The sequence below is a fragment of the Eupeodes corollae genome, chromosome 1 (genome assembly GCF_945859685.1).
Source record: "Eupeodes corollae chromosome 1, idEupCoro1.1, whole genome shotgun sequence".
In the NCBI taxonomy this organism is placed as follows: Eukaryota; Metazoa; Arthropoda; class Insecta; order Diptera; family Syrphidae; genus Eupeodes; species Eupeodes corollae.
The window spans coordinates 214,230,730-214,242,714 of NC_079147.1; the positions used below are offsets into that span (position 1 = coordinate 214,230,730).

The window sequence follows — 11,985 nt, forward strand, 5'->3', positions numbered from 1 at the left end:
GGCAGGAGGTTAAGGATTCTAAACATTTGCCTATGAACATGTAGCTCTAGACAAGGCCATATAGAATTTTTGATTAATGTGAAGGCTTCATTTAATCTGTCGCCCACAAACTCTTTTGTTTAATCCATCAATCGAATTTTTTGTTTCAAATTTAAATGGTTACGTTTACGTAACAGTTTCTCTCCTTTGTTGAATTTCAATTTCATTCATACACCTTCAGAATGTTAAATTATACTAAAGAATCCACAAGTCGGCCAAACGAAGTCCCCTATTTAATTTAACATAAAAAATTAAACATTCCTACATCCTTTCACTCTATGGAGGCACTTAACATTGCAGAAGCTATAAACGCACAAGAATGTTTACCCCTTCGTATTCGAATCAGGACAAGAGGTAGTACATCACCCGTATACCTATCGTACAACGGCCCAGTGACTCTGAAACATATTTTCTATCAAAGTGATGTTTTTTTTGTCAGTTTGGTTCTTGAAGAGTCCACTTTGAGGATTTTGAGTTCAAGACTTTTTTTACACCTTCTTGTGTGTGCTGCACACTAACATTGCACACTGCAAAATCTGCCTATTGTAGCTCCTTCTGTCTCCTATCTTGAGTTGAAGTTTATTTTTTGTCACTCTTTTTTTAATTTCATATGTCGCATACTATGCTAGTGCTTTTCTTTTACGAGTATGCTTATTTTATAATTTGAATCTTTGGACTAGGAAACAAAGAAGAAGAAAATAAAATGTTTGAAGTGACGCTGTGAGTTTTATTTTTAGCATTAATCGACCCCAATAGACTTAAACGGTTTGTTGTTTTGTTTCGTGACTAAATTCACTTTTTATTAATAAGCTTAAATTGATTGCGGAGGTTGAGGATCTGTGTGTTTTTTGGGTTAGAGTAAATATAAGTTTTTTGTTTTGTTTTGGATGATCAATGAAAATGTATTGCAGAAAGCAAAAAGAATATCAATTTGCATTGGTGGATATTCAACCATTTAAAATTTCAGTGCGCCGTTATCAATTTAACACGATAACCAAACTCAGATTAATAAACAAATTATGTGGCACAACAGTCCATTGAGAATTAGGGTCTAGTGACGTACAACTTTCAACCATTCCAGTGAACGAGTAATGTTGTCAAGGATGTAGGGGATCTACAATTTTAACCCGAACGGAAAATTAGAGAAAATACTTTTTTTTTTTTTATAATAAGTGCACACTGGGTAGATACATTATGAGCAAGGCATTCCACATTCGCGTAGTAAGACTGAAGAACGAATCTGTACTTGACAGTACGACCGATTTTGGGCTCGGGGGTACATTGATGAGCATTCCTAGAAGCGCCAGTATTACTGTTGAACGGTTTAAGGGGAGAAATGCAACTGGCTATTTCTTTAGAGCATAAACCGTTGAAATAACGGTAAAAGAGCTTATCATATTTTGTCGTTGCAGTCCCACATCCGAAGAAAAGGAATGTGAATTTGAAAAGCTAAGAGTACTATCGTCAGCGAAACAATGTATTGTATAAGAAGTTGCAGACAGGAGATCATTAAAAAAATGAGAAACAGTGTTGGAGATACAACAGAACACTGAGGTACACCAGCATTCATTTTGTGGTTTTCAAAACTTGAATCCATTCAATACAACTTGTATTGAACGATTCGAAAGATAATTACTAATCCAATGAAGAAGGGATTCATGAAAACCGAAAGCATGCATTTTCGATAAAAGAGCCTGATGCGAAACCCTATCAAATGCTTTTGAAATAATCTTACTTTCTCCAAAGTGATGTAAAGATTTGATCCACTATTCGGTGAGAGGAACCACGAGATCACTATTGTAGGTCATTAAGAAGCTTTCGATCTTCGAGATATTTCTTGAGCTGATAATTAATCAGCGTTTCCATGACCTTGGAAAGATGGGACGTAAGTGCAATCGGTCGGTAATTAGACGGTGAGGAAGATTCGCCTTTGTTGGGAATAAGCTGGACAAATGCGGTTCCTATTCGCTCGAAACGAGACCTGAGGAGTAGGACAGATAGCTTACGCAGTGGTTTTGCCAGCGTTGAAGAACACATCTTCAGAACAATAGCGGGGATACCATCCGGACCAGCGGATTTACATATGTAGATATTTTAGGACTTTTGCCACAGTACGAGTGCTAAAAAAGATTTTCCCCATAGCATCACTAACGCGCTCGATGACAGGCAGATACATAACACTCACTGGTAGCGTTGAATTAACGGCGATCTGCCTAGCAAAGAGTTTAGCTTTCTCTTAAGAGCTAACAAATGGAGTATCATTGACAGCGAGCGACGAGGAAAACTTGTACTGCCTTTGGGACATTGCATTATTTTTTTAGTAATTTTGTCTCAGGTAAAAATTTTGTCCGTCCAATATGGGCGTTGCAGGCCTTCCTAGCTTGCTTGAACTTATTCCGGTTTTCCTCAGTTGGATTTGCTTTAAAACAACGGAAACTTACTTGACCCTAATAACCTCTTTAAAGCTCGCAACGAACCATGCGTTTACCTTAGGTGTGATGCTTTAGGGTTACTCGGGATAAATGTTTTCATTCCCAAGAAAATCAAACTTGTGATCATATCAGCGCTGGCGTCAACGTCACTATCGAGGAAGCTTCTAAAATAATTATTAAGACCGGCCAAGTTTACTAGAATTACTTCTGAAGCATTTGTCATTTCCTCGCAAGAGACAGTACCCGTGAAAAAAAAACTTTAATTGGCAAAGGCAGGGATCCAGACCAAGACCTCTTTCATAACAGTCCTACGCACTAACTAACATACCACGGTAATCAGAACGCCATTTTAAGAAGTGTCAATTGAACTTTTTCCATTATTAAAACTTGAAGTTTACCCGGTCATCTCAAATGAACCTAATGATCGAGATATGAAGGCAGTGAAATTTTACAATTCTTGGAAGTTGGTCTTATTTTACTTGGCCTTATGTCATGGCACCATTGAGTACCCTTTTTTTATTTATTTAAATATCGTAATTGCTTAAAAACAGTAAGATTTAAAATTTTACTAAGGATTAAACACAGTGCGAGTAATTAAGAAAGGTAGATACAATTAGGAAGAAAAAACCGATTGATGTATGTATGTATTTTGGACGTTAATGTTTGTACATTGCGATAAGTTGAAAATAGTGAGCATTCTAGTATTTGTTTAGCGCTGGATTAAAATTAATCTAGTCCAGTACAGAGTTCCTAGAAGTACGGGCTTAAAGGTTAAATTGTTTATAAAGGAAGAATAAAACTTTCAATTTTTCAAAAGCATTGTTTATGAAAATAGTTATAAAATAACGAGGCATTTTAGGATTCAAGAGTTTCAAAAGCTTCAGTTAAACAACAATCACCATCTTTTCTGTAGACCTCTTATGAATTATATTCTAGTGCGTTATGAAGGTACCTCAAATATACCCTGTTCAAAAGGGGTAAACGACTTCTTAATCAACGGAGAGAACCTAAACACATAGCAGCATTTTTGCTAGAACTGTTCAGTTTCCTCTATTCAAGTACCATAAAAAGGCAGGTATAAACTGGGTTACGGGTCTACCACGATATCTAGAAATTAATTATCTAGAAAGTAAAAATCTCGAATATGCAAATCTCGAAAACAAAAATCTAGAATGGGAAAAATCTCGAAAACAAAAATCTAGAAAATAAAATCTCGAAATGCCAAAATCTAGAAAAAAAAATCTCGAATTCAAAAATCTCCTTAACAAACTTAAAGTTGACAAGTCAATCATACAATTGCACATTGCTACACATGCACCTTTCTTATTGTTTGGAAACATTTTTTTTCTTGCTTAGAAAATAAAATATTGGGTAAAGTGATGTATCTGTGTTTTATTGACTTTTAACTGTTAAAAATACAAGAAAAAAAGATCTCGAATTTATATTTTTTTTCGAGATTTTTTTCTAGATAGATTCTTTCGAGATTTTTGTTCATTCTGGATTTTTGTAGATTCGAGATTTTTGCGTTCTAGATAATATTTTTTTATATTCGAGATGTTCGGCATTCGAGATTTTTAGCATTCGTCATGATCCCCTGGGAGTATTAAGTTTTCTAAGCATTAAATTCTTCACGGTTTTTGATTTTCTAATGGTCAGAATTCAATGAGCTTATCATACGCTGTAATTCACATTCATAAGACAAGGATCTAAATTTAAAAAAAAACGAATACCTACATAAGAAGCTGAAAATAGTGTTGACAGTATGGAGGTTCAGCCAACATATGGGATTTCGTTTTTGTCATTTACTACATTCTTTGAAAATTAGGACAAAGGTAGCTAGTTAATTTTTCAGATGTCATTCAATTCAGACTTGGAATTTTATTTGACTATGTTTTATTCGCAGAAAGTGTCGCATATAAATAAATCAAACAATTATGAAGTTTTGCATTTCATACATTAATATGCTTGACTTGATTGTAAGGGCAATTTTAGGCTGCTTTAAAAACACAAATAGACACTTGCCTTCCATTCTATAGTCCCTTGTTCTGTCTGAAGCTACACAGTGAAGCAATTAAGTGGGTTAAAAGGTTCAGACAAAAGATCATTTATAAAAATAAGGAAGGGGTGTCGTACCCTTGGGCACACCAGGATCGGAAATATAATTTCTAACCCTATAAAGATGATACATATTTATCAATACTAAATGTAGGTATTTTTGATGAGAGGGCTTGATGCCATACTCTATAAAATGCCTGTCAATTATCGAGTGCGAAAATCTTACATTCTCCAATACGCAATCTATATATGTACAACTTAATGTTAAAATTTAACGCTTTCGAGCAAATGAAATCAGTTATTGCAGAAAAAAAAACAAAGGCTCTCCACTTTTTGTCCGTACTTTCTCGAAACTGATATTTTACGATTTAAGTGGGTTGTAAGTTTCCAGTAACATTGTTTCTTTATGAAAAATACAAAGGTTAAACTACAATTACATCAAAACCATTACAAATGTCTTTCATCTAAGCATACTCAAAACTTCAAAAAAATTTTAAACTTTTTTGAAATCAGAAGTATATTTCGACAACGACTTTTGGAAGTTCTAGGTTAATTAGATATTCTTTTTTATTTATCAAAAACGATTTCCTTTTTTATCTCAATTAATAATTATTTATAATTGTTTTTTATTGTTTTTATTTTATTCCAGTGATGTTGATGAATATGGCTTTAAACGTTGCGAAAATTTTGATTACAAAATGTATGAAAAATTCATGTCAAGTTACCTGAAAACACTTACCAAACGACGAATACGATGGGATGGATTAATTCAAAAAAATACCGACCTCACAAATGTCAATTCAACTCTAAAACGTTTCATACGAAAGGGGATTCCAGGTAATACAATGAAAAAAATAAATTCCTATTCATGGGTTCGAAAAATAGCATTTCGTTTTGGTCTTTCCATTGTTTTTGGCCAAATCTATTGTAGCCATAAACAAATCAAAGAACATTCGTCATAATCATCGAACTTTTGACTTATACATAAATGACTTAGTTTTTTTTATTATTGACAGGTCCCTACCGTCCTGATGTATGGATGAAAATATCCGGAGCAAATAAACTTCAAGAACGTTCTCCCGATCTCTATCGAAATTTGCTTAATGTGAATTACGACAAAGAAATAAGTGATTCCATAAAAATCGATCTACCTCGAACATTTCCAGACAATATATTTTTCGATACGAAAAAAGAACAACTCTACAATACGCTAATAGCGTATGCACATCATAATCGGGAGATAGGTTACTGCCAAGGACTGAATTACATTGCAGGTTTGAAAATATAGTTATTTTGTTTGGTCCTCGACTTAAATCTGTAAATTTTGGCCATTTGTGGTTTCTAGGTCTTTTAGTCATAATCACCAACGACGAAGAGCAATCCTTTTGGCTTCTCAAACATATTGTAGAAAGTGTTGTACCTCAGTATCATACAAAAAACATGGCAAATCTTTTAAGAGATTTAGCTGTATTCAAGGAATTGGTCATTCGCAGAGTACCTGATGTGAATAGACATATCGAAAATTTGGGTAAGTTGTTTTATTTTTATTCGTATTTCAAAACAACATTGACCACGCAACTATCTTTTATAGGTCTTCCTTATGCTGTGATAGCCAGCAAGTGGTTCATTTGTATATTTGCTGAAGTGTTGCCTGTGGAAACGGTCCTAAGAATATGGGATTGTGTATTTGCAGAAGGTTATAAAGTAAGTTTTACGATTATTAAATGTTATTATGATAAATCTGGTGGTACAACTTATACATGATTTCTATGATTTTAAGGTCGTATTCCGTGCTGCATTGGCACTCTTTCTTACACACAAGGCGGCGATTCTTGCCTGCGATGACATTGCTGCATTGGCAAATCTCTTTCGCGAAGGGATGCTTCGCGATGAAATTGTTATGAATTGCCATGAATTCATCGAAGCAATGTTTAAATTACGCCTGCAACGAAAAGAACTAGAAGCGTTAAGAAAGATATGCGTTGGACGGAATAATACGTAAACATAAAGCCAGAAAAAAAAATATTGACTCAAATTTAACTCACCAAAAAATAAAAAACAAAAACAAAAACAACAAATTTACCTATGGAAACAATATACGCCCTCAGAAACAAACAAAATTAGAATAACAAAATTTAACACAAAAATGACAACAAAAAACACTGAAAACATCAATACTACAGAGTATGTAATCAATAATTTACAATTAAACAATTAAGTAGCAAAACTAACATTTAAATAACTTATTACTGTGTAGTGTTTTAGAGGTAAATAATATCAGAGTAAGTGTTTTAAAATTGTATTAGCTTAGCGTAGAGCTTGTAATAATAATTAATGTATGTATTTAAAAAACAAATTGTTATAGTATGTATTTTTAAGTGTTTAAGAGTATAATGTGAACATTTGGCGTTTAATGCGTTTCTTCCGTTTTATTGATATAAATGTTTATCCCAGAATCCCCTGTTATTGACCTTGGATGTATCACAAATTCCATGGTTATCAGAAACTTGCTATTTAAAATTTCCATTTAACTGTTTATCTCTTACATATTTCCATTACGCATAGACTGTGAAGTAGTAGAAATGAACATGGGTAACATGGTACTTAATGTTTTTCTGTATTTCTTAAAAGTTTGCTAGCATTTCAAAAAACATTCTTAAATATTCCAAAAAGATAGCTATTTTTATAAAACCAATTTAAGTCCGTTTAAAAGTATTTCCATCATGTTGCATATTTAAGCAGAAATTCATTTTATTCAGTTATAACAAGGATGGGTTCCAGCTGGATTAAGATATTGAGTGTTCTGTTGTTTTTATTGTACTTAGATTAAGTTACTGCGACTTTGCTTTAATGCAGAAATAACGAAGCCTATTTGTGTTCCATTTCATAATCAAAAGATATATAACTATTCAAGAGATCTCATTAGCCTATTTTCATCCAAGTATGGCTTTAAAACGATATACTGCTAGCGAAATGGGAAGAATTATTGTTTGTAATGAAAAAATTCATATGTTCTGTGAAGTATGTACTTGATTTCCGATGAACCGGCTTCAGATTGAATTAGTTTTTATATTAGGCGCTCTGCACGTTCATATTCCTTTGATGTCAAAAAACGATGTAATTTCCGTATGCCGAGTTGAGAATTCATATTTTACGTATTATTTGATGAACATTTTGGAAAACAATTTGTTTGGCATAAGATATATTCAGGCCAATCGTCGTCTAATGTGAAAAGAAACTGCGGTGCCTGTATCTAACGATACTAGTCCCCGTTTCCATTTTGTGGTGTCATCAGCTGGACTCTTTTCTGACGGCACGTATGATGTTTGCTATATCATGTATTTCTTCTATTCTAAATACTTCCAATGCTTTCGCGCATGATCTCAAACAACCAAGTACTGTAACAGCATCCGACTAGAAAAATGTTTGATGAAGGCGAATCGATAAAGATTGAGGTATACTGATTGCAAAAGATGCTCCAATCACTGCTAACACTAGTTCCAATTGTGGAATCGATAAAAGTTTGATGGGAGCCACTTTTGTCTTAGACCCCAATAATGAACACCTTATGTCACCACTTTTTTGTACCCAAAGGTACGCAGTTGCAGCTTACATCAACGAAGATGTGGAGCTGTGTCTCGATTCCAGATTGATTCAACTAAATACCACATTGGAATGAAAGCTCTTTCCTCTTTCGGCAGTTCCTTTAACCACCTGAACCATTTTTCCTACCGTTAACTCCAGAGCGCCAAACTTTCTGCCTAAGAACATTTAAGTAACTCGTAAAGTGGCTTATTAGCCCAAGGGGGTCAGCAAAAATTTACATCAGCACTTTAAGTATTTTACGTTTTGTTGGCTTTCTTTGATCGTTTAGAACTTCTTGATTGCCTTTGTTGATACTCAATGAGAAAGTAAGAACATAAGATTTAGTATCCCACCACATAGCCAATACATTCTTTGTGGCTTTCACATAAGTGTGTTCTTCTTCCAAGGCCGTCATTCTTTCCATTGAGTTAGATTTCCATTTTGTTATCTGAAATCCTCCGGCAGCATGAATCATTTTTACTTCTTTGGCTAAGGTGATGGCTTGTCTACTGACGAGCAGGTCATTTATATAATGATTTTTGACTATTGCTTCCACCGCTCTTGGAAAATGCTTTTCGAATCTTAACGCGTTTTTATTTTTTAATGAACTGTGCGCTACTCGGTGAACAGGTTGCTCTAAACTAAATTACTTCGTGGATCAATCTCTTGGAATGTTCTAAAACTTCGTTCACAAGTCATATAAGAACAGCGGATATAAAAACTGAACGAATATTTCCGGCGAGTAGTATGTGTTAACAAAAATGTTTGCGTTAAATCTAAGTGCAGTCAGACAATAAAGTGACAAGTTTAGTGGCTGTATTCTGATGCTCTGCTTTGTGTCAGAGTTTATTTCTTAGTAGGAATTTAATATTTTTAATTGTTCTTGGACTTTTTCTTTTTTCTGGGCAATAGAGGAAAAGGTCAGTCGAAGTTATTAGGTTTATACCATTTAGTCTCAAAAATCTTGACAGATATCCAAATAAAGGTCTGGATGAGTTGTTATGGATTTAGGCTGGTGAGAAATCATTTGAAATCCCTTTTAGAATGGAGTTAAATTTTGTACATAGTTTTGGGGGAAAGAAAATACCTCTTTACCACTTTTTAAACATAACGTTGTCTGAATCGCTCTATATTCAAAATTATGATAATCGTATTGATCCATTTGTTTTTCAAGATGCTTGAATCGGTTGACCGTACTGAGGTCTATGTATCTTTTTTTCCTTTTTAAAACAGTGGTGGAATCGGCTAAGGTGATAGTTGACTATCATTTTCATTCCGTCTGTGTAAGATGATTCAACTCAATTCAATTCGATTGAACATTTTCAGATTCAAATTGTCAAAATTCGTTGTTGACTTGGTGTAAATTTTAAATTGATTGTTGTAAAGTATCTACATAAGTTTCAAATTTGCTGATTTTTAATAAAATTCTTATTTTTCTTGCTTATGTTTTTTTAAAGAAACCAAGTGAGTTAAGAAAATTTTCCAGTCGTTTGTGTAAGCGTCTGGAAGCTTTATTAGGAATAAACATATTTGTTTGAAAATGACTATCACATTTTTTGTGACATATTTTTAGGTATCAATTTGACTATCACCTTACGTAGATCAAATTCGATCGTTTTGATTGTCATTTATCAACAATCACCTTAGCCGATTCTAATCCAGCTTTATATGCTTCGTAGTCGGCTTGGAAATCTCGTCTCATCAAATTAAACCTTTCGAGCAAAAACAATTTTTCAAGAACTAGAACTACCCAACCGTCACTAGCTTATGAGGTTTTTGATCAAAGCAGTATTGCTTGTTAAGTCTTAGTATTTTAGAACCAACTTTTGCTTCTTGTGCTGGTGGTGCCCCGTTCTTGTACTTGTCTTGTCTCTTTCCGACTAAATATAAATAAGAAAACCCTATCAATTATAAATAAATAAATAAATTGGGTGGCGCAACAGTTCGTTTGTGCGAGATTTGTTTTCAGGGATGGAAGGGATCTACAATTTTAAGCCGAATCCGAACGGCAAATTTGAGAAAGCACTTTTCATGACAAGAATTACTCTTGGAGAATTTGTCAATGCCTCGCAAGAGGCAGTACCCCTGAAAAAAACTTTATACAGGGATCGAACCCAAGACCTCTCGCATGACAGTCCATCGCACTAACCATCATGCCACGGGTACTATCAATTAACCAAGTCAAAGTGTAGTGTAGGTCTCTCCGATGTAAACGTTGATCGTGTCACGTACGGCAGCTTATTTGGTAAACTGTTCCACCCGGGTTATATCCGTGTGAGCAATCTATTGCTGACTAATGTTTTTGATATTACCTACCGTTGGTTTTTTTTTGTAGTGATGAGTGTAAGATTATTTTACATAATTAAATCATCGATTAGGGATAAAAAGGATAAATGCTCAAAAATGTATAATTAACTATTTAAAATTAATGAGCTAGTTAAACAAAACGAGGACATACATTCCATGGTGTCAAATCTTTCCCATGTTGTTAAAATTAACTTTGAAAGCAAATCAATGAATTAAGTCAATTTATACTTGATTCCCATAATTCTAATGTGACTATAGGTGATGAACTGAAAATTAAATTAGTAAACACAGATTCTAACCATGTTCAATCTTCTTGCGTGAAGAAATGAAACAGTCCATGAAAATTATTCTCTCTGACACAAATATTATCCGAAATGATCTAGATGTGTAACTCAAAAATTCCTCGGGCATCAAGAATAAAGCCATCTTCAATCATATACTAAATGACATAAATAATGATATTTTTGCTGCAAGAATTTTTAAGGAAAGAACTAAGGAGCACGTTGTCTTAGGTTAAGGATCTTCGACCCTGTACATCTATCTACAATACTTGCATCCTAAAGGTACCCCAATCTTTCACACAAATTTATCTTGCCGGTTCTACTGTTAAGGAACTTGAGATGACCCAAAAAAGCCCCAAAAAATGCTTTTTCAACCGAATCACCACATTAAAAAAGGTGGTTACAAAATTTGGAATTTTTGGAAGATGGCAGACTGCAATGTTAGGTTGCAAGGGATCGGATCTGTAAACAACTCCTGGTTTCTACTTCAGAATACTTCAAAATCTGCCAACGTTCGTTGGGTTCGATCATTTTTCAAGACGGAGTATTCGATTGACTTAACAAAATGTATTTCCATGACCCATAGGTGCTTTAAATAATCATCTCTTTGAAATACATATATGTATTTGGTTATTTCTACATTTTTGTGGCTATATCTTACTAGACACCTTGAAGATTACAACACTTAGTGGAGATAACATTCCTGAACCCAAACCAATAATTAACACCCACAAAAATAATTCCGATCCTAATTGGACCTTTAAAACGAGAATTTTCCCAAATTTGTATGTCCTATTACAAACTCCACTATTAAGCCCACCGTAGGAATTAAGCGGAATCCCAAAAGAGTGTCTTCCCGAAAAAGTGTTTTTCAATATATTCAATTTTCCAAGAACCTCGTATTCGGTTCCTCTTCCTTCCGAACACCCAAACTACTTTCAAAACAGTGTGCATTGACACACCTATGTTAATCATTAAAATACCAATGGAAGGAAAAGGCTTTTTGGACAGTCTTTTGTCCGCTTAATAGAATTAAATTCAATAATTCCTACACTTTGTCCATGTCCGGAGTGCCTACTTAAGGCAATGTTAAAATATCAACCTAAAGATATCTTCCAACTAACAAATAAGTAAACAATTTAGGACTATAACGTCTAAAATTAAACAAATTCATTTGTTATTTAAAATAATTTTATATTGCTAATCGTTATTTTCTTTATTCAAAAATTTAAAATTAAAACAAATCGGCATAGCAACAATAAATGTTCAATTATTATTACATTTAC

At 33.9% G+C, this 11,985-nt stretch overlaps 1 protein-coding gene across 3 annotated transcripts in view; it reads left to right on the forward strand.

The window, feature by feature from the left end:
* Window positions 1–11,985, forward strand: part of LOC129954178 (growth hormone-regulated TBC protein 1-A) — a 58,992-nt gene that overhangs the window by 31,719 nt on the left and 15,288 nt on the right. The window contains exons 2-7 of one of the 3 annotated variants that reach the window (XR_008782655.1): window positions 5,176–5,363; window positions 5,543–5,800; window positions 5,872–6,054; window positions 6,118–6,230; window positions 6,307–10,409; window positions 10,460–11,975. Coding sequence is in view for 1 of the 3 variants with exons in the window: in XM_056067911.1 (XP_055923886.1) it covers window positions 5,176–5,363; window positions 5,543–5,800; window positions 5,872–6,054; window positions 6,118–6,230; window positions 6,307–6,528 (964 nt within the window). In the remaining 2 variants the exon portion in view is untranslated. Of the gene's footprint in view, window positions 1–5,175; window positions 5,364–5,542; window positions 5,801–5,871; window positions 6,055–6,117; window positions 6,231–6,306; window positions 11,976–11,985 lie in introns of those variants that run through there. The other 2 variants (XR_008782656.1, XM_056067911.1) reach the window with 2 other exon arrangements.